We start from the raw sequence: 23,728 nt of genomic DNA on the forward strand, positions 1-23,728 counted from the left end.
CGGTGGCTGCTATGATGGGCTCAAGTATAGCAGGGATTGTGGGGCTGGTGCGGGATCGGGCAGTGTTTCGTTCTGCTGTGCATGGGGTCGCTGTGAGTTGGAAACGACTCAACGGCACTTAACAACAACAACAAAACAGTATAGTACTTCCTCAAAAATCTAGAAATAGAAATACTATATGATCCAGCAATCCCACTCCCAGGTACATATCCTAGAGAAATAAGAGCAATGACATGAACCGATGTGTGCACACCCATGTTCATTGCAGCATTATTCACAATAACAAGAGACAAAAAAACAAAAAATGGCAACAACCGAAGTGTCTATAAATGAATGAATGGATAAACAAAATGTGGTACATAGATAGAATGGGATAGATACTACACAACAATAAATAATGAGGTGTCTATGAAATATCTTATAACATAGATGAATCTGGAGGATGCTATACTGAGTGAAATAAGCCAATCACAAAAGGACAAATATTGTATGATACTACTTTTATAAAAAGTCAAGAATAGGTTTATATACAGAAGGCACTGCTCTTTGATGACTACCAAGAATGGGAGGAGAAGGGAGAGAGAATCATTCAGTAGATAATAGACGTGTAAATTCTGGTGAAGGGAAAGGTAATACACAATATGCAGGAAGATGGCACAACATGACCAAGATAAATGAAGACACTGAGAAGTACCCAAGATTAAAGGACATCTATGGTAAATGCTACAACATATACACTTCTGCAATAACAGTAATAACAACCAAAAATTTGTGAGTGGTTACACAGGTAGATATTCATGCTATAAAGGTATGGGAAGGTGTATGGCAGTTCTGGTAACATAATGCCTAAGGCATTTGACTGCTAACCAGAAGGCTGGCGGTTCAAATCCACCAGCCACTCCTCAGAAGGAAGGTTGGACAATCTACTTCCGTAGTGATACCGCCTCAGAAACAGAAGGAGGGGTTGCTATGAGTTGGTTCCAACTTGAGGGCGGTGAGTTTTTTTTTTTTTTTTTTTATGGCAGTACATGCACATGCATATATAGGTACAGTATGGTCATTTGTATATACATATTTATGCTGAATATACATTTATAGATATAATAGAGCACATAGAGGTCAGAGTTACAGAAACTTCTTAGTCATATCCAAACACCTTGTGGGACTGAACACAGGGCTTGAAGACTAAGGACCATAGTCCTGGGAACATCTAGGTTAATTGACCTAACATACTTCATAAAGATAATGTTCTACATCAAGTTTGGTGAGTAGTGTCTGGGGTTTTAAAAGATTGTGAGCAGTCATCTAAGACACAACTATTGGTCTCTTCCTATCTGGAGCAAAGGAGAGTGGAAAAAACCAAAGACTGAAGGACACCATTTGTCCACAGGACGTATGGCCCACATGAACCACAGCGTCCTCTAGTCTGAGACAGAACTAGATGGTGTTTGGCTACCATTACTGACTGCTCTGACCAGGGACACACCAGAAGGTCCTGGTTAGAATGGAAGAAAAATGTAGATCAAAACTGAAATCATATAAAAGACCAGATTTACTGTACTGACAGAGACTGGAGGAACTCCTGAGACTATTGCCATAAAATACACTTTTAATCTGGTATTGAAGCCACTCCCAGAGGTCATTTTACAGCCAACTAATAGATTTTAGCCTATAAAATAAGCAATAACACCATGAGGAATGTGTTCCCTGGAACAATCTAAGGCCAAACTGGTGCCCTAAAGAAAAGATGAGAAGGTAAGGAAAGGCAAGGTGGAAATGGGGAGAGTGTTGACACATTGTGGGGATAGCAACTGATGTCATGAACAATTTGTGTATGAATTATTGAATGGAAAACTAATTCACTGTGTAAACTTTGACCTAAAACACAATAAAAAGTTCAAAAAAAAAAAAGGAGAAAGAGATGGAAAAACTCAGAAAGGGAGAGATGAAGATGCAGCATGTGAGTGCCTTGGGGGCAGGGGTAGAGGAAGAGAAGAGGGATAGTGTTAGCACAAGGCATATTCCAATGTGGAAAGGCCCGAAACTGATAGAAATCAACAATAATTCCACCAATCGATACCAATACTGTCATGTTGCCCTGCATACCTCCCGTACACAAGGTTTCCCTTTCATGAGCACCAGCCAGCTGAGGAAAGAAAAGGAGAGGTGTCCAGGCTGTGGCATGCTGCCAGCACTGAGTGGAGACACAGCTCTCCTGGGGGACCTGCCTGGACGTCAGAGCTGGAATGCCCTAGTGCTGACCCCCCCCCTCCTCCCTCTGCCTGGCACAGAAACCCCCATCTGCAGTGGACATCTCTGAACAAAGGTGCCTTTCTTGGGCACTTTACCTGACTTAGGAGTGCTGCAGCTCTGCTTCTGTCTGCTCAGTTCCTGAAATGGTTCATGCACTGTGACTGGAGACCTTTCCTAAGCATGCTGGCATGGACATTGTGTACAGTGACTTGGGGGATGTGTTGGGGAGGGGAGTGCAGGGATTTAAAATGAGCTCTGTTGCTTTTACAGTGAAAAGAATGGCTTTTCCAGCCAGATCTCAGGATGGATGCTCCATGCTCCACTCCCTCCAGAAAGCCTTGACTTTCAGCCTTTCTTTCCTCACTCTTTAATAACAGTACACTGCTGGCTGTTGAGCAGCACCTGACTGCAAGCACCAGGTATCATGGAATCTTCCCAGCAACCCTCTGAGGCAGGTCAAGCTGGCAGAGTGGGGAGGGGCTAGACCAAAGAGTATCTCAGGTGTGTGCCCTTGGGCAAGAGACCCTCCCCCAGGGTCTCAGTTTACAAATTTGTATAAGAAAGATAGTAACACTTATCCTGCTTCATGAGGGTTGCAAAGAATCAGAATCACTTCCAGTGGTGAGGTTTTTTTTTTTTTTTTTTTTTTAGTGGGTGCCTTATGAGGTTGTAGGAGCTCTGGTGGTGTAGTGCCTAAGGCATTTGACTGCTAACCAGAAAGCTGATGGTTCAAACCCACCAGCCACTCCTCAGAAGGAAGATTGGGCGATCTAGTTCTGTAGTGATACCACCTGGGAAACCCAAGGAAGGGTTGCTATGAGTGAGATCTGACTTGATGGTAGTGAGTTCATGTGGTTGTAGTGTGAAACAGTGAAACAATGTAAAATGATGCCATGACAACAACTGGGTAAGCAGAATATACTACCATTGAGTTGATTCCAAGTCTTGTAGGACAGAGTAGAACTGCCCCATTGAGTTTCCAAGGCTCTAAGTCTTTCCAGAAGCAGACTGCCTTGTCTTTCTCCTGCAGAGTGGTTGGTCAGTTTGAATTGCCAACTAACTAGTTAGTAACCAAGTACTGTGACCATTGCACCACCAATGCTCCTTGGATAAGCAGAAAGAATGCTTATATTATCTCATAGATGAAGAAATGAAGGGCCAGAGATGTGCGGGTTTTATGCAAGGGCACACAAATTAGTGGCAAATTCAGGACTGTTGTTAGTTGCCATCAAGTCAATTTTGGACTCTTGGTTAGCCCATATGACAGAGTAGAACTGCTCCATAGGGTTTCTAAGGCTGTAAATCTTTAGGAGACCAGATTGCCAGGTCTTTGTCATGCTGAGTAGCTAGGTGAGTTCCATTTGCCAACCTTCCAGTTAGTAGTTGAGCACTTTACCCTTGCACCACCAGAGCTCCACCATATCTTCCACTTGGTGGTCAGTGTTAACTTCTTCCACCCCACATGCTGTTCTGATAAAAATCATTCTCCACCATCACAGGGGTGGATTACCCAGCACATGAAGTAAGCATGGACTTACTTGTGCTTACTTACTAATCTGTAGTGAACAGTTTGAAAGATATGCTAAGAAATTATGAAACTGTTCACTACAGATTAGTAAGTAAGCACAAGTAAGCCCATGCTTACCTTGTTTCTTGGGTACTCCAACCCTATCAAGGATTGTAAATTTGAAAAGAGGATTTTCTAAATGCCTACCTTTTTATTTACAGAGTTTACCATGCATGCAGACCTTAAAAAAAAAAATACTATTATATATCTGTTGTTGTTTCATGCATGTTAACTTGAACTCAGTTCTCTGTTCTTTAAGAACAAGGGCTTGTACTTCTTTCTGATCCCTTTACACAGAACAGTTCTGAGTGTGTAGTTTAATTTGCTGGGACTCCCTTCTCAGGTAAATGCCGTCCTTCCATGCCTTTAAATGTTCTGTCCCATTGGCCTGAAACACCCTTCCTGGTCTTTTCTACCTCTGTGTGATTCATTTCAGCTCAGGTGACACCTGCACTGCGTAGTCTTCCACAGCCCCCTCCCCTAGCTCCTCTGTGGAGAATTATCATTATCTTCGTGCTGGATCTTTTTCTTCCACTAATCTGAGATTTCTTTGAGAGCCACAGCTGAATCTTCATCATCTTTGCATCCCAGTATTATCCTTGCTCAGTGCCTGGCACATGAGCCAAGTCAAATCTTTTATAGGAATCTAGTTTTGGTCTGCCACCACCTGTCTGCCAGTTTGTCCTACTGTGATGGCTTGCATGTTGCTGTGATGCTGGAAGCTATGCCATCAGTATTTCAAATACCAGCAGGGTCACCACCCACGGTGGACAGATTTCAGCAGAGCTTCCAGACTAGCACAGAGTTGGAAGAAAGGTTGCAGATATACTTGCAAAAATTAGCCAATGAAAATATGGATCTCAACAGAATATTGTCCACTATAGTGCTGGAAGGTGAGCCCCTCTAGGTTCAAAAGTACTATACAATGGTCACCACAGTGGATTCAAACATACCGGTGATCATGAAGATGGTGCACCCCAGGCAACATTTCATTCTGTTATATATAAGGTCTCTGTGAGTTGGAGCCAACTTGAAAGCAACCAACAACAACAGTTTGAGTCTGAGTTGAGGGACTTTGAGTCTGAGTTTTTCTCTGAAGAATACATGTAAGAACAAACCAAACCAAACCAAACCCACTGTCATCAAGTCAATTCCGACTCAAAGTGACACCCATTGGGTTTCCGAGGCAGTAAATCTTTACAGAGGTAGATTTCCCAGACTTGCTTCTGCGACATGTAAGACAGAGTTTCAAAACAGTACCTGGATGGACTTCACTTGTCTGCTCTCTAAAGAACTGCATTTATTGCCTCTTGAGTTGTAACTGCAGCTCTGACTTCATTGCATCCAGGGTTGACTACTGCTATTCTCATGGAGAGGGGGATTCTGGTCCTGTAATGAAGGGCAGTTACTGAAATAGCTTCCTATATATCCTGTCTTCCTAAATTCCTTCCCTCGTTCTTCCCCTCCTTCCTCCACCCACCACAAATCCCAGGCCCTTTCTCTACTCCCCCAGCCCAGAGGACGTTTATGAGGCTCATCACTGGGAAACCATGTGAGGCCTGTTCCTGTCTCTTCCTTCCCTAGCATGAGGGTCGATGCCCCCCTCCCTCACGCTTGCCTTCTGGGCCAAACTCAGATATCTCTTGCCCTGTTTATGGGCCGTTGGGATTTTTCCAACAACCTGAAATGAATCTGTGAGGCCCCACAGGTAGTGCAGCCCGTCTCAGGGCCATAAACCATGGCTGAGTCTTTCATCTACGATTGCTTATGTCATAAACGAGTGGGAGTAATAGGCAAAGGGGGAGAAACAGCCCTGAACCATTCCAGATTTTTTTTTTTTTCTTTTACAAGAAAGGGGAATGAAAAGGCCCTGGGAGACATGTTCAAACCTCGTGCCAAGCAAATTCATTTCACTCTAGTAGGCTGTGTGTGGAGACTTAATCTGGACTTCCCCACCAGGAGTCAGATTTATGCTGTGTTTGTGTCTAAATGGCCTCCAGGGATGCTGACATTTGTTGTTGGAGAGCAGCAAGTGGTGTTCCTTTCATCTCCACAGAGGGGTGTCAGCTTAAATTATGAGAAATAGCTCTGTCCTGCATCTGGGCGTGGGAGCCTCTGGCAACGGACCTGGCCGCCTCCCCCTCAACTCCCACTTTTCTGCTGTTTTAAGGTTTTTCTTTCTTCATCTTCAGCTCTCTAATACTCCTGCTGGTTCTGGGAGAAATCTCCTGACTCCTTTAGAACTTTGCTTTCGTTTGGACAAATCAGTAAATATAGTTTGGGCAGTGCTATGCTGAAAGGGAAAACAGGAGCCTCCATGCATATCACAAGAACAGCCTGGAAATTCCCTAAGAGAATCAGAGGGCGCCATTATGCCATGATACTTACCACACAATTAGATAGAAGCTGATGAGGCAATGGTGGTTCAGTGGTAGAATTCTTGCTTCCCATGTGGGAGACTCAGGTTTGATTCCTGGCGGACTGCTTCCCATTGATTTCCAAGTGCTGCCTCCACCTGGCTGTTAATGAAGGCTTGTGTGTTGCTATGCTGCTGAACAGGTTTCAGCAGAGCTTCCACAGGAAGATGGAGTAGGAAGAAAGGCCTAGGGGTCAGCCAGTGCAATCCCTATGGATTATAATGTGCAGCTGACCATAAGGATGCTGCAGGATCATGCAGCATTTTGTTCTGCTGTGCATGGGGACACGATGAGTTGGGGGATGACTTGATGGCAACTACCAATAACAGATAGAAGCTGAGTGATGGTTCGTCATCATCCGCTGGTCCGCTCTCCTGTTGGCAGCTGGGGATCTGTCTGCACTGTGCCAAAAGGCCCTTCCAGCCCTCCATTTCCAGAATCTCCAGATCTGCCAGGCTACCTGTGATCTTCTGACAACTGTTTGTGGGGAGACATTTCTTGTTAAGTGTACATGTTATTAACTGTGGGAGAGCCACATCAAATAATGCTCAACCATTGATTCCACAGTGTCTCAAGTTATCTAAGTGCTTCCTGCCTCGAGACTCACAGCTGGAAAGCATAGGACACAGAACATTTTGATGGAGAACAGGAGGTCAGAAGAGGTTTAGAGCAGGGGTCAGTCAACTATGGCCCACAAGCCAAATCCAGCCTGTTGCCTGTTTTCATTAGCACAGTTTTATTGAAACACAGCAATGCTCATTCATATTGTCTATGGCTGCTTTGCTTCTACAATGGGAAGGTTGAATGGTTAAAACAGAGGGCATGTGTAAAAACTCCTGAAAACTGAAATATTTACTTTCTGGTCTTTAATAGAGAAAGTTTTAGACCCTGTTCTAGAGCATAAGTGCTGCCTGGAATGAAGTGCTGCCCAGAAGGCCAAAGAAGGACCTAAAGAAACAGAAGAGGCAGTGAGAGATTATGGACACCAGATTGAGAAAGCACCAAAAATCCAATAGAACCATTCTGGAGACAAACTACTACTTTTCTCCATCTCCTCTTTCTCTTCTTCCTCTTCTTCACTGTCTCCTTCTTCTTCCTCCTCTTCTTCTTCTCCTTTCTTTTTCCAAAAAAACAAGCATATTTTCCTTTCTTTCTTCTTACAGGGTATGAGTGAGCAGTGACCAACTGGTAAAGGAGCAGGGAGGCCACATCTTTTGACCTCCTCCAACACCACAAGAGGAAGACAGAATCACCATCAGTAGACCAAGGCCTATTTCTGCGAGGCCGCCCACCAGCCCTTTCACCAACTGTTCCTCCTGCAGCACCCACCACCTCTCTGCTAGGTTTGATAATTTGCTGCAGTGGCCACATAGAACTCACAGATTATTGGGTTTATTAGGGAAGCAACAGGCTGCAATTCAAATTCAAAAATGCACTCAGTCTCTTGCAGCCAGCTGTCTCACTCAGCAGCTGGCAGTCTCAGTAGCACATCACTCTCTCAGTAGTAGGTGTCTCTCATGTCTGTCTTTCAGCATTTCTTGTCTCTCATGTCTCTCTCTCAGCAGTGTGTGCCTCTCATGCCTCTCAGGAGTGCATTTCTCTCAGCAGCATGTCTTTCTCAGCCAGAAGTCAAAGAGACTCCTTCTGTCTCTAGGAGGGCTCCTTTTTGAGTCTGGCAAAGTGGCCAAACTAACCAATCCCAACATCAGAATTCTATATACCTGAGAGAGAGAGAGAACTTCCCAGAAGATTGCTTCATGCCCTCTCAACAGAAATACCCCAGGTGGATAACAATCAGGAGCTACTCAGTTGCTTATGGCAAATTCCACCATGGAGTTTACAAAGACTTGTGGCTAGAAAAGCCACACTGTGTAATTTACTACACCACACCAAGAGTGCCCTCTGTATACGCCAAAACTAAGCAAAAGGGCTGGCCTGGGAGATGGTCCATTTCTGCCCTTCTCTTTGCTCCTTTGTAATGGAAGAGCAGCTCTTCAGCAATATGTGCATGCTCTTCTATCTTTGTATCCTAGGCAAGTGAAATCAGGAGGAAGACACTAGAGGCCATCAGCCATCCTGCCTCTGGGGTCTGAACAAACTGCAGAGATTACACCTTCCTAGTAGATCCAGCCCCAGTGTTCTCTTCCTTGCTCCCTTCTCATAGCACTCACATTTGTATTCCAGAAAACCTATTCTCCTTTTTGGCTATGGTTATGTCTGCAAAAAGAGAGAAACTAATGCCCGACACTGGAAACCTTAACTCAGGCCCCACCAGTATGCAGCTATCATTAGGCAAAGAGGTGTCCACAACCAAGAATACTTCTTTGTATGTTGAAATGATAAAAGAAATAATAAATAATATTTACTTATTTCTTTATTATTTATTGAGCATCTACCACTTTTTAGACAATGTTAAATCCTTCACCATCTAATTTAATTCCAGCAACATTACTTTCTCCAAAGGGAAAAATGAGTCTTGATGAATATGTTCAAAATCACACACTAACTGGCAGAAGCAGAATTTAAACCTGAGTTTATATAGCTCTGAAAGCCCATGCTTATAGATATCATGCTAGATTGTTTTCCTGAAGGGCATCAGCATATGAGGCATTATCATGAAATCCAGCATTATTTTAGACTTGTTATTTTCATTAGTTACACTATTCTACTTATCAATATAGATTTGCATCAAACTGTGTGAGGAATGACTGTAAAAGAATCAGACTGACGCCATAAAGCATTTGCAAATGGCATTTTATTGACAAACCTGGTATATAATGAAGTCCTTGAAGATACACCGTTGCATTTCAAAATATATATAAGAATTTGGATTTCTCGCTCATTTCTTCCACACTCAGCCACTTTTAGTCACCTGCCTTGCAAGAGATTTGCAAATTGGAGGTGGGGTGTCAGTCCCACTTCCTCAGAAATGTTACTGAAGGAAGGGATCACTGGTGTCAAAGGAGCATCCTTCTGACCCTGAAGAGTCCACCTTCCGAGAGAGCCACTGGCTTTACTGAAGCCTGGGTTCTGGACTGTCTCCAAGCAGTGGGATGAATAGGGGAAGCAAGGGTGTCTATGTCCGGGATTCCTTTTCTCTACCTTTTATCCTCTTGTGGGGTCTTCTTATTTTCCTGGGGCTTTTGGTCCTTAAGAACTTGGTTTTCTCTTGTCATTTTGAAAATCCTCACCTAAAAATATCCCCCAACCTCTTCACACCAAGTTATGACCAAGATGAGGTTACTGCACTGCCCCTGGAAAAGAGCAGCTTCAGAGTTGAAGACCACCAGAGTGGCTACCCCTTGTCATGAGGATTCTTGATTGAACTCTCTTTTTCTTTAATCTTTCGGGCTTTTTAAATTTTATCATTAAGGAAGGTGGGGAAGGGGGAAAAGACATCCTGTTAACAACATGTACAACATGTATTATGAACCTCCTGTGTGCTGGGACCATGTTAGCTATTTCACACATTATAGCTTCATTACTCCTAAGGTCTAGTCCTACCCACTGCATGTTATTTTCTCCAGAATTCAGATGGAGAACCTGAGGCTCAGTCAGATGACATATATTGTATAAGGCTATACTTGTAACAAGGGGGAGGAGTGGGATGGAAACCTGGGTCTGCCAACATCCAGTCCCTTTCCAGTGACATCACAGGTCATATACCCTGTAGGAACTCATTGTTAGTGTTCCTTCATGTTCAAATGTATTTTTAAATATTCATGGAGAAAAGAAGACATTGTTGTTTCAGATAAAGGGTTTTTTTTTTTTTTTTTTGACTCTGGCAGAGGGCCAGGGTAAAAACCATCCATAAATTAGAACTCAATGATTAAGTGTAAATTAAATCAGCTTATGTAAATGTACAACCTTTACAGAAGAGGGTGTCATGAAGAATAAGGATGCCTGACTCACACAGTGTGTCCCACTCAGCTTGGCTTTCCTGAAGTTTGTCAGAAGGGGGCTGGAATCAGGGGACTTGGCCTTGGGGTGAAAATTTCTCACTGGAAGAAATAGGACAGCCCCTCTTTGGGAGGACCCAGAAACTCATGTGGTACTTGTTTGAGTAACTTGTGCACAGAGCCGTCTAAGGCTTTTCATGACAAAGTAAGAAGTCTCCCACACAGGTATTTCTCAGACTCCAGAAGCATCTTCTGGTGGGTAAAGTCTGTGCAATGGAAGAGGTAGCCTGGGAGAGAATCTGATGTATACTGGAGAACTTTATTTTAAAAGTTAACCCTTGTATTGCTCACTACTTCTAGAGTTTAAGTAATTCACATATTTATTCAATTACTTTAATAGAGAGTTATTATTTTATAGACAAGCAACATTGATGAATTATCCATGTTACCTGGCCTTTCTCAGTTATCTCTATCTACAGGTAATCTAATACTATTCATCTAGAGGCCTTTTAAGCAGTAATATTTTCTCCTTCTGGCAGTGGCTACAATTTCAGACATAGTGTCTAGGAAGTTATATGTAGCTTTTCTAGGTCTAGTTCTTTTTTTTTTTTAATAATTTTTACTGTGTTTTCAGTGAAGGTTTACAAGATGGGTTAGGTTCCCATTCAACAATTTCTACACCAGTTGGTCAGTGACATTGGTTGTTCTTCCTAATGCGTGAACATTCTCATTATTTCTGTTCTGGTTGTTCTGACTCCCATTAATCCAATTTTCCTGTCCCCTTGCATTCTGATCTTTGTTTTAAAGTAATTGTTGACCATTTGTCTCATTTAGATGACTTTTTAAAGGAGTATAGTACTTATGGGTGATAGTCATTTCTGAGTCTAGTCTTGCAAAAAGACATCTGTGAAGTAATACTACTGGCCAATACTTACAGAGTGTTACATGCCAACTACCATTCTTAGTGCCTTTTTGGTTTTAACTCATTTAATCCTGACAACAGCCTAACAAAGTAGGTACTCTCATATCCTGATTTTGTAAATAAGGAAACTGTGTTACAGAGAGGTAAATAATTTGCCCAAGGTCACACAGCAAGTAAATGTGGAGCCAGCATACCATTCCATGATAAAGTCCCAAGCTATAATGATGGACTGTGATAAAGCCTCTGGCTTTGAGAAGTACTTTTCTTTGTCTCCTTCTTGAGGTTTCAACGATATCACATAGGTTATTGCATTCAGATATAAAACCTTGTTGGAAATGTGGATTAAATACCATATCACACACGAATATTATACAGCTCCAGCTTTCAAAGACTTACTACACTGTTTCCTGCTGCTTTTAGGCAAAAGTGATGATGAGGAAAGTCTTTGCAAGTCAGCCCATGGGACAGGGAAAGGAGCCACCGAGGATGGTAAGGACCACAAGCGCCCCAAACGTCCCAGAACCATCTTGACAACCCAACAGAGAAGAGCATTCAAGGCCTCATTTGAAGTATCCTCCAAGCCATGCCGGAAGGTACAGGAGGGGAGAAGGGTGGAAAGGGAATTGGGCCCCACATCTATGAGTGCACCATGGATGCCCTTGGGGTGTAGATGGGTCCTTGGAGGTCAAGGCAATAGAGAGCCTGTCCATATAAAGCCCTATCAGTGGCCCTGAGTCCCACTGGAGACCTCAGAAAGCACTGAGGCTGAGGCCAGGTATGTAGTTAGAATCATCTGTGCTTTTGTGCATGCTTATTACTCCAACTGGACCCTCACTCACTCCTTTCATTTTATAGAAAGCAGTGAGAGTAATAATAATAATGGGTACCAGTAGAGTATAGACCAAAAGGGTGTAACAGTCTTAAAACATAGTGGCTAAATTAGATAAGAATTTATTTCTCTCTTATGTCATAGTTAAGAGGTGATCAGTCTGAGACTGGTGGGGCAACTCTATTATCCATCACTAGGGTCCATGGGGTACTCTGGTTGTCATTATTTTTCCAGCCACCAAAACAAAACAAAAAACACCGAACTGAGTGCCATCAACTCATAGTGACCCCTCCTTGGGTTTCTGAGGCAGTATCTCTATGGAGGTAGATTGCCCAATCTTCCTTCCGAGGAGTGGCTGGTGGGTTTGAACCGCCAGCCTTATGGTTAGCAGTCAAATACCTTAGCCACTATGCCACCAGAGCTCCCTTCCAGGTACCAGGATAGTGGAAAAGAAAGTGGAGGACAAGCCGACCCAAAAGTTGCTTGCATCACCTTCACTCACAGGTACTGACCAAGATTTAGTTGCATGGCCACACCTCCTGTAAGGGAGGCTGGGAAGAGTATTTTCCCAGGGCTACTGGGTGACCATGTGCCCTGCTAAACGTGAGGACTCAATTACTAGTAGGAAGAAGACAAGTATGCATTTTGGGGACAATTATCAGTGTCTGCCACAACAAGCAGTGCCCATTTATTGAGTGTTCTTGTTGGATGCTGTTGAGTCGATTATTCATTCATAATCACCCTATGTGACAGAGTAGATCTGCCATATAGGGTTTTCTAGGCTGTAAGTTTTACAGAATTGGATTGCCAGTTCTTTCTTCTGTGGAACCACTGGGTAGGTTTGAACCACCAGCCTTTCAGTTAGCAGCTAAACACTTAAACCACTGCACCAGCAGTACCTACCATTTATTGACTGCCTGTCACATGCTGGATGCTGTCATCTACACAATAAAAAGAAAACATTCTTTATTGAAATTCATAGAGGAAATAAATTATTAAAAATATTAACATTATTTTCCCTTCATCCTTGTCTTTATTAGTCAGTTTTTGCTGCAGTAACAAACAACCCAAAATTTTAGTGGCTCCTAGTAAACATTTATTCCTTGCTCCCAGGATGTGGGTGGGCTGTGGCTTAGCTGGATTGAGGTTCAGGTCTGATCCACCAGTTTCTCATTCAGGGATCCACCTTGAAGGAACCCTACTTGGGGCATGCCATTCTTTTGAGGATGGTAGAGGACAGGAGGCCAGGACAAACTGGGCAAATCCATTGGAGGTCTCTGTCTGGATGTCACATATATCATATCCACTCACATTCTACCAGTCCAAGCACTTCATGTGGCCAAGTCCAATATGGGACAGTGGATAAGTGCAAGGCTTCCATGTAGCATGGGAGGGAGGGTGGATAGTTGCTGAACAGTAAGATAGTCTAACACAGCATTGGACCGTTGAAAAAATTTAGCTACAGAGCTCTTCCTTTCCTTGTCTGTGCTGCTTTTAGGTGCCAAGGAGATACTGAGAAAAAGTGAAACCAGTTGCCATTGAGCTGATTCAAACTAATGGCAACCTCATGTGTGCCGGAGTAGAACTGTGCTCCATAGTGTTTTCAATGGCTGATTTTTGAAAGTAAATTGCCAGGCCCTTCTATACAGGCACCTCTGGGTAGACTTGAACTTCCAACCTTTCAGTTAGTAACTGAGTATTTTAACCATTTGCAACACCCAGGGACTCCAGGACAAAGTAAAACACTCTCCAACTAGGCTTGCATTTATTTTCTTAATGCTGTGTGTACTAAGGGAGCTCTGGTGGCGTAGTGCCTAAGGCATTTGACTGCTAACCAGAAGGCTGGTAGTTCAAACCCACCAGCCACTCCTCAGAAAGAGATTGGGCAATCTACTTCTGTAGTGATACTGCCTCATAGGAGGGGTCACTATGAGTCGGATCTGACTTGATGGCAGTGTGTTTGGTTTTTTTTTTTTTTTTTTTGGTTTATGTGTACTAAACTCCCAGCCTCAATATGCCCTTTACCCAGTGCTTGCCACTGAGCAGTTTCCAGGCCACCAGCATGAAGGAAATGTATACACTCATGGCTGTAACTTTAGGCAGAAAGCACCAAGCACTGTAATAGAAGGGCCAGCCAGAAGCTGCAGGAACAGAGAGAAGGAAAAGCCCATTTCTGTGGGGGAATCAGACTAGGCTTTGTGGAACAGGTGGCTTTTGCACTAGGCCTCTGAAGGATGGATAGGGTTTCAACAGGTGGGGTTGGACCCCTATGCAGACTGTTATTTTCATTGGCTTAGCAGAAGGATATACTTTTAAAATCAAGTCTAATCATCCCACTTCTCCTAAGCCTCAGCCCAAGAGGCATGATCAAAGAGAAGTACTTCCCAAGGCCTTATGTTTGCTCTAATCATGAATTTATTCAAGTAGCTCCTTCAGTCTCAGCTCTTCCACAGAATCTAACCAAGAGGTGGCAGTATCTCTCAGGCCCACTCCTGGGAAATCTGTGCTTCTTGCCTTTTCCCTTCTCCTCACCTTGCCAGGCCAGTCACTGCCTTCCTGTAAGGAGAGCAGATTTTAAACACATCTCTTTATTCTCTGTTTGCTGGTTGGTTAAGCATTCAGTCGACTGACTACTAGCCAAAAAGTTGGTTCTTTGAATCCACTCAGTCAACAGGTGTGGTGATCTGCTTCCGGAAGGTCACAGCCTTGAAAAGCCTATGGAACAGTTCTACTCTGCGCACACGGGTCATCGTGAGTCAGAATTGACTTGATAATCACCACCACCAATAACAACTTTCTTATCTGGATCCTGATGATCCTGTCTCCTTATGGCCTTGATGTATTTGCCTGCATCAGAGCTGTCTGCCCTGCACCATCAGAATCCAGATGGCTCTCACTCTGCTCTCTTTGGGCAGGGCTCACTTAGGAGAACAGTGAATATAAATATTCATTAAACACTCACAGTCACTTAAAGCTGTGAGGGACAAAACAAAAAAATTAGGTCAATGAATTTAGACAAGAGGAGAGCAAGAGAGAGCCAGTGGTTTTGCAAAGTGAATTTTACCTTGTTCTCCTTAAGCATATCAATATATGTGCATAGATTATAGGAAAGACACAATAATAGACTTTGCTAATGACTAACAATGGCGTGAAGGTCTATTTCTAACATAAGAGAAACCCAGAAACACCACCTGGGAACATACATATGAATGAATGATTCTTCCTTTCTTTGTTTACCTGGTGAAGGACCCTCTCTCCAAATGAAGGGAAGTGCTGTTCTTGTGTTTTAGTTTATGCCAGTTCCTCTGTAAGATGCGTACACTAGGTAGGAAATGTTCCAAGCCTCTTTCTCTGGGATCATAATTTTTCTGTTTCTAATGTTCCATTTTTTCAAGGTGAGAGAGACCCTGGCTGCAGAGACAGGGCTGAGTGTCCGTGTCGTCCAAGTGTGGTTCCAGAATCAGAGAGCTAAGGTAACCTGCTTTTGACTTTTGTCTGTCTGTGTTGCTGGTTTCCTGAAATAATAGTGGTAGGACATTTGCACCTGCCTTCACATTTTCAAACCTGAACTCATTGGATAGAATAGCTCTCTTGCTTCAAATATTGTGTTGTCAACAACCATTTCAGCCACAGCAGCCCTGCCGAAGGGGCAGAGTAGGTGTTCATTTTAGTGAAATGGCTATTATTTTGCTAGTGGCTGTAACTGTGGATCTGGCCAAATAGATGTGTTAGTAAATATCTTTCTGTGTTTTTCACTAAAAGTATCCTCTTCATGTTTGTTTAACCCAGATTTAAAAAAAACTTTAATGAACAATTTCACATGAGTTTCACTAAAGAGGTGGTGGAATGCATGTGAAATTGTTCACTACAGATTAGTCAGTAAGCACATGCAAGCCTGTGCTTACCTTGCTTGTTGGGTAAACTGACACTGCCTGTAGCATATGGATTCAGAATGCACAGAGCACATTGAAAAGCTCCAAGATAGCCTACAGTAAAGAATTTGTTTAGTATTTTTAAAGTATAGTGTTTAATCCACACATACACACATACCGTATGTATTAACATCTGATGGAAACCTAGTGTTCCACAGAACACAGTTTGAGAAACATTGGGTTAAAATGTGCCTTTTCCAAAGAAGTGTCTGTGTTAACAGGGTGTTTTGGGAGACAGACTTCTTACCTGGAGGCATGAATGTTGTGGTATAACTAAAACACAAGAGCCCAGCAGGCGATAGGGAGGTATGGGAGCATGAACCTCTTGGCATCTCCCAAATCACATCCTGTCAGCACAAATGCTCCACATCCAGGCAGGCCTGGCCCTGGGTCCTCATTTAGTGATACCACAGCTCACACACTTATTAAAACTCACTGCTGTCGAGTCAGATCTGACTCTTAGTGACCCCACCTTGGGTTTCCGAGGCAGTATCACTACAGAAGTAGATTGCCCAACCTTCCTTCTGACGAGCGGCTGGCAGGTTTGAACCACCAGCCTTCTGGTTAGTAGTCAAATGCCTTAGTCACTATGCCACCAGAGCCCCCACACACTTATTACCTTCTGTGAAATAGTCACAACATAAGCTTGTTGTTGCTGTTGTTATGTGCTGTCTAGTTGGACCCAACTCATAGCGACCCCTCCTTGGGTTTCCGAGGCAGTATCACTACGGAAGTAGATTGCCCCATCTTCCTTCCGAGGAGTGGCTGGTGGGTTTGAACTGCCAGCCTTCTGGTTAGCAGCCAAGTGCCTTAGGCACTATGCTATCAGAGCAGCAAGTTTTATTTGCTGAGAAGCGACCCATGTCCCTGCTAAAACAAGCTGAACCCTTGCTTCTCAACTAGCTGTTTCACCATTGCAATGAAGTAGAAAAACTCCTCAGCAGGTGTGCAGCTAATTTGAGATTTTGTTCCTCAAGCCTGGCTCCTTTACTGAATAAATACTAGGGAAATACCCTTCTGCTTTACAACCAAGCTCTCTCACATGGAAGCTGTCACTTCTTGTCTCCCGCTTACCTCAGGAACCTGCTGCAGGTTGCCTGATTTCTCATCCTGTGGTTCTCTCCTCACCAGATGAAAAAGTTGGCCAGGCGGCAGCAGCAACAGCAGCAAGATCAGCAGAACACCCAGAGGCTGAGTTCCGGTAAGGTAGCGGCTCCTCCACCAGCCCTCTCCTACCAGATGCCTTCAGATCCCCAGCTTTTTGAATGAGATTTCTGGATTCAGGGAAGCCCATTGCACACCCACTTGAGAGATGGAGCCTTCATGTGGAGAATTAGCCAGAAGGAACTGTGAGAGGTGGAGGGTGCCCAAGCCGCAGGTGGAGAACTTCTCAGTGGAAGCTGCCCTGAAAGTATCCAAAGCCTCATTGCCTTCATCCTTGAGGGCCCAGTGTCTGGGAAACCAGGACCTGCACAGATCCAAAGACATTTCCTTTCTTACCCTGCTCACTCTGTTAGTTCTGAACTAATCAGGACATTGGTGCTTCAGTGGTAAAATGCTCACCTTCCACACAGTGGACTGAGGTTTTATTTCCAGACAATGCATTTCAAGTAGTCACCACCTGTGGAAGCTTGTGTGTTGCTAACATACTGAAAAGGTGTTAGTGGAGCTTTCAGACTCAGATGGGCTAGGAGAAGGGCCTGGTGATCTACTTCTGGAAATCAGCCAATGAAAACCTTATTTTATCACAATAGCCTGATCCTCAGCTGATTCTGGGGACAGCACTGGATGCGGCAACAGCATTTTTTCAATTGTGCATGGGATCACCATGAGTCAGGGGTCAACTTGATGATAACTAACAACAATCAATTAAATACAAGACATTACTGTGACTTACCCATTTCCAGAATAATGTAAAATAGTAAAAACAATGATAGTAAAATATAGTTCCCTCCTGTGCAAAACCAAGAACCAAACCAAACCCACTGGCGTCGAGTTGATTCTGACTCATAGCAACCCCCACTGGGTTTCTGAGACAGTAAATCCTTATAGAAGTAGATTGCCCCATCTTCCTTCTGTGGAATGGCTGGTAGAACCACCAACCTTCTGGTTAGCAGTAGATACCTTAGGCACTGTGCTACCAGAGATCCTCCTTTGCAGAGTATTTTATAATTCACAGAGTCCTCTTATGTTGATTTGACTCTCACAGCCACCATCTCCTGAGGGAAGCAGAGAAGTCATTATTGCCCCTTTTCACAGATGAGCAAACAAAGCCTCTATAAGACTGAATGTGGTTCTAGATCAGTAAGGGGTGGAGCTGGAACTAGAACCCATCTCTCTGATTATAAATTCTACTAAAACTTGTTGATTTTCCTACCCTTACATGCCATATACCTTTCTGCTTTTTTTTTGTCGTTGTTGTTGTTTTGTCTTGTTTAAATAAGGATGGTATGAATTTCAGGGAGCAGGTTGAAGATGAAGAGATTATAGGAGTCTTTAAGGAAGTTAAAAGAAAAATAAAATCAAGAATCACTATATTCGAATAATGTCTTCTCAAAGGGCTAGGCCTCCAATTCATCCCAGGAGAATTCCCTGACTGGTCTTTCTGTACCTTAGAGCAGTGCTTCTTACACTGTAACATGCACCTGGATCACCTGGGACCTTGTTACAGATTCTGATTCAGCAGGTCTGGGAGGTACCTGAGATTCTCCATTTTAGATAAGATCCCAGGTGATGCTGTGGCTGCTGATGATCTATGGACCACACTTTGAGTAAGAAGGCATAGAATATGATGTTCATTCTCAGTCCCTTCAACAGAGCCCTTAGTCCTTATATGGACCCTGCCTTGTACTTGATACTGGGACTAGGCTCCATCTAAATTTGACTTAACTACTTCCTGCAGCCAGGAGTTCCCTTGGCTTCTTACTTTCTGAGCTAAATGATATCTTAATGGCAAGATGAGAGATGCTCAAGGGAGAAAAGAAATGAAGTAAGGGCATGGGCATGGAGGAAGAACAGTGCAGCAAGCTAGTCGTCGTTGTTGTTGTTATTTGCTGTCGAGTCGGACCCGACTCATAGCAACCCCTCCTTGGGTTTCCAAGGCAGTATCACTATGGAAGTAGATTGCCCAACCTTCCTTCTGAGGAGTGGCTGGTGGGTTTGAACCGCCAGCCTTCTGGTTAGTGGTCAAGTGCTTTAGGCACTATGCTACCACAGCTCCTAGCAAGCTAGTCAGGACACCTAATTCTGTCTTAGCTCCACCCCCAATGTTGTTTGATCTAGAACTAGCCTTTCATCTCCTTGCATCTCAGGCTACCCATACCTTTGTTGTTGTTAGCTGCCATCAATTTGGCCCTCAACCAATAGGAACCCCATGCTCAAACACTGCCTGGTTCTATGCCATCCTCATGATCAGTTGCAAATTGGACCTTTGTGATCCATGGAGTTTTTATTGGCTGATTTTTGGAAGTAGGCCACCAGGCCTTTCTTCCTAGTCTGTCCTAGTCTGGAAGCTCCATTGAAACCTGTTTAGCATTATAGAAACACACAAGCATCCACTGACAAGCTAGTGGTAGCTGTGTATGAAATGCATTGGCTGGAAATTGAACCTAGGTTTCCTTTAGAAGAAGAGAATTTTACCACTGTACCACCAATGCCCTATACATCCCTAGAGTGGGTTAATAATGTCTGATAGCCCTATCTCCCAGGAACCCTGTGAAGTTCAAAGAAGGGAGAGGCCTTTACTAAGAGCCATGCGAGTTGACTTTGTAGAGGCCAGCAAGCTCAAAGAGAGAAGGATGCCTCAAGACATTATGAGGACACAAATTCAGTGCTTGGAACTTTCTTCTAAGAATTCTAAGGCAGCTTCTACTATAAACTTCAGAAAGCTGAGGTGATGGAAGAAAATTGTTCCCATCTCGTAGATGAGAATTGTTGGAACCATGCTCAGAGAACCAGAGCAAGATATGGAGGTATTAGCTGAGTCTTCTGTTTCTCATAATATTCTGTATACAAGTGTAGCATTTTGTAGTTATATAGAAGCTCATATAATATTCACGTCAGCTCCATGAGGTCAGCTGGGCCTGTATGGTGGTTCTCACTTGACCAATGGGCTTGACCAATGGTTACCATTGGAAGGAGCTTTAGATTCATACACTCCAGTGACTGCCAAACCAGTATAAAGCATCAGAGCTCTTTGCTCAAATGGTATACTTCAAGGAAGCTCCCAAAGTTCAACTCCCCCCCAATCCCTACCTACCCTCTAAAGTGATCCCTGATGGCTTTCAGTAGAACACAGGCTAAAAACCACTCACTTCACCTCATCCCCTTCTATTTTATAAGTGAGAACACCAAGACCCAGAGAAGTAAGGTTATATAGCCAGTGTCATACACTTTGTGTGGTAACCATCCTCCAAGATGGCCTTTAATGGTTCTCACAGCTTGTGTTCACATCATTGTGTAGTCCCCACCCATGTTAATTAGGGTTGACCTAGAATGTGACTTCCAAAGTGATCAAAGACTTTGTGGCATTTGTTTTGAGCTCCCTTGGATCACTCTGGAGGAAGCCAGCTGTCTTGTGGTGAGACACTTAAGCAGCAGCCCTATGGAGAGGTCTACGTGATGGAGCCCCAGTGGGGTTTTCAGACCCAGCATATCTCACTCTATGTCCAAGGCTCACTGCCCCACACTCACCTGCCTTTCTCATTCTCTTCTCTTCTATGGAGCAGAGCAAAGGCTGATGCTGGGAAGGAGTACTGAGTAGTAGGGGATGAGAAGCCCAGAGGATGCTCTGTGGTGCTTTCTCCCAGCCTGGGACACTGGGCTGCATGCTGAGAATGACCTGCCTTCTTCTTTGTCCCACAGCTCAGACAAATGGTGGTGGGAGCACTGGGATGGAAGGGATCATGAACCCCTACACTGCTCTGCCCACCCCACAGCAGCTTCTGGCCATCGAGCAGAGTGTCTACAGCTCAGATCCCTTCCGACAGGGGCTCACCCCACCCCAGATGCCTGGAGACCACATGCACCCCTATGGTAAGAGGACCTCAAACTCCACAGAGACTTCTCAACTTGCTTGCATAGGTTTCTGATTCCCTCCCAAACACATTTACCCAAGTCCTTGGTGCTCACTGAAACACCAAAGCAGAACTAGTACTCCCACAAAATAGTGTTAGAATAACCTACCCAGTGGTTACAGGAGGAAGACCAATATGCATATTCATTCATGATGTTCTCAATTAGTCTCGTATTCCAGTTTGTGAGTTTAATAATTGAAGTTTAATTTGATTCTATAATTGAAATGAAAAACCAAATTTCACAAGTCTTGCATTCCATACCAGGCTACCATACTTAAATGTTTTCAAGCAGTATCAACACTAATATGGACAGAAGGCCTTAATTAAGCAAACATTTACCTAAAGACCAAAAATATTCAAAAGCACATAAAACAAATTTCACAATTAGACAGTTCTACTAGAGATACTAGTAGAAGTCATTCATGAAAGAAAATCTGACCTTGTAAAGTGAAAAATGTCTCCCCTTTACAGCCCGAACTGGGCTTCATTAAAATGCTGGGTGTGTGTATATCAAGGAGCCCTGGTGGCATAGTGATTAAAGCACTCAGCTGCTAACTGAAAAGTTGGTGGTTCTAACCCACCAGTAGTTCCAGAGGATAAAGATGTGGCAGTGTACTTCCATAAAGATTCCAGCCTTGGAAACCCTTTGGGACAGTTCTACTCTATTCTATAGGGTTGCTATAAGCTGGAATTGACTCCATGGCGGTGGGTGGATATTTATAGCTGAGCCTGTGCACTTGCCCAACTTGCTGCTTAAGCTATTGGGCAACAGGTGGAGCTTGGAGACCCTGCTGGGGTGGGTTGAGCTCCAGAGTGGAGGGCCCAAGTTCACCCTCAGGGACAAATAGGCCACTACATTTTTATACAAAGTCAGTGTCCTGTGTAATGCATTGATATATACTGTGTAATGGGGATAAACCCTGATAGCTAAATACAAAGTTTTATTCAGCAAGCCTGAGACATATATACTTCAGCTCACAGATTCTGTCAAACAACATGCCTTTGCCTTCATTAAAAAAAAAAAAAAAAATCAATTTTTTTTCAAAATTACACCCACCTTCCCATGTTGTGCACTTAGCAAATATTTATTAAGATCTGGCCTTTTGAAGGGCCCTCCCACCTTCAAGTGGGACCAACCTCATTCATTGGTAGAAATGTAGATACATGTATGTGTGCTCGGTGACTCCCACCCTCTTTGTCTTCCTTCTTAGGCACCATGTAATGACATCTGTACCATTCTTCAGTCCACAGCTATAGGAAAACAGGCAAATTAATTATTACTATTATTATTTTTTGTGTGTGAATCCATAACTTTTCAGAATCCCAGGGGTCTTGTTATATTAAGGATCCTTGTGATGAATCCTTTAGTCAAATAAATAATCAAAGCCAGATGATATGTTTTATAAACTCCAATTTTCATTTCTTCCATTTACTTGTAGTGGAGGTAAATGGCCTAAGCCTTCTAACTTTGCAGGTCCTTCAGCTGGTCCACATTTGCTCTACTGGCTTCTCTCTCAGGAGTGTAAATGAGTTGCAGTTTGGCACCTCACCTTCTTTCCTTTGTAGTAAAAATTTGGGAACACAGGCAGGCACTCAGGGTGCCCTTGCTGTTTGAAAGGACAGATGCTATCATGAGAGGTTTCATTAGCAGAATTGAGGTTTGTTTTCTTACCATTCCTCTTTCATGGACCATTCTTCAGGCCCAAGTCCTCTAGGAGCCCTGCCTGTCTTTCCAGCCTCTGGTGATAAGTCGCTCACTCCCTTACACTCATTGTCTAGACATCCTGACATTTCTTTATAGTGCACTCAATTTAGCACTTTGTCATATCCTGGTTTATATTGTTTTCAGTTACACTTTAGACACAGGCCCCAACAAGGACAGAGATTTTGCTCCTTCCTACTCTTTTGTGTGGATAAACACACTCAGCTGCTAACTGAAAGGTTGGAAGTTCCAACCAGAGACAGTTTGAAAGAAGGCCTGGCAACCTATTTTAGGGGGGAAAAATCAGCCATTGAAAACCCTGTGTAACACAGTTCTATTCCAACACACATTGTGTTACTATGAGTTAGAATTGACTCAACTGCAAGTGGTTACTGCTACTTTTCTGTGTAGACTCCCCACTCCTTTCACCCACCCCCTTCTCTAGCACCCAATAGTAAGCTCCACTTTGGGTGGTGGGGTGATAGGGGGTGAGGGTGTGTGTGCAGGAAATACTTGGTGAGTGTAGTTGAATTTCTTCACATTGCAGTGAGTCACTCCTCCAGAACCTCATGCGAATGTTTCATCTCCATTTCAGGTGCTGAGCCCCTTTTCCATGACCTGGATAGTGACACCTCCCTCAGTAACCTGGGTGACTGTTTCCTAGCAACCTCAGAAGCCGGGGCCCTGCAGTCCAGAGTGGGAAACCCTATTGACCATCTGTACTCCATGCAGAATTCTTACTTCACCTCTTGAGTCTTTCCCTCGAGTTCTGTGGCTAGGCTCCCAAATGGAACAACCATATTATGTGAGGGGTTGACTGGCTTTAGAACGGGGAGGCCAGGGAAGAGGTGGGTTGGGGAGGGAGTTTTGTTGGGGATGCTGTTGTATGACGATATGGTGTAGCTCAGCATTTCCAAAGACTGAATACATTATGGATTGCATAGTTTAATGTTTCTAATAAGAGTCTTAGCATTAGATATGAAGATGTGTTTATCATTAAGGACAGGGACCTTTAATATAGATGTTCTCATGCAAACTAGATGCCTGGAGACTCCTAACAACTTCCCACCATTTTGGGGAAGCTCTTGTCAAGAGGTGCATACATCTATCCATCTCTACACCCATAGACAGA

At 43.6% G+C, this 23,728-nt stretch overlaps 1 protein-coding gene across 1 annotated transcript in view; it reads left to right on the forward strand.

The window, feature by feature from the left end:
• Positions 1 to 23,349, forward strand: part of LMX1A (LIM homeobox transcription factor 1 alpha) — a 262,858-nt gene extending 239,509 nt beyond the window's left edge. Inside the window, exons 4-8 of the mRNA XM_007937748.2 lie at positions 11,479 to 11,651; positions 15,283 to 15,360; positions 16,951 to 17,020; positions 20,683 to 20,853; positions 23,192 to 23,349. Coding sequence (XP_007935939.1) covers positions 11,479 to 11,651; positions 15,283 to 15,360; positions 16,951 to 17,020; positions 20,683 to 20,853; positions 23,192 to 23,349 — 650 coding nt within the window. The remainder of the gene's footprint in view (positions 1 to 11,478; positions 11,652 to 15,282; positions 15,361 to 16,950; positions 17,021 to 20,682; positions 20,854 to 23,191) is intronic.
• The last annotated feature ends 379 nt before the right edge of the window (positions 23,350 to 23,728 follow it).

Source organism: Orycteropus afer, unplaced genomic scaffold (assembly GCF_000298275.1).
Source record: "Orycteropus afer afer isolate SDZICR_OR568_19922 unplaced genomic scaffold, OryAfe1.0 scaffold00044, whole genome shotgun sequence".
In the NCBI taxonomy this organism is placed as follows: Eukaryota; Metazoa; Chordata; class Mammalia; order Tubulidentata; family Orycteropodidae; genus Orycteropus; species Orycteropus afer.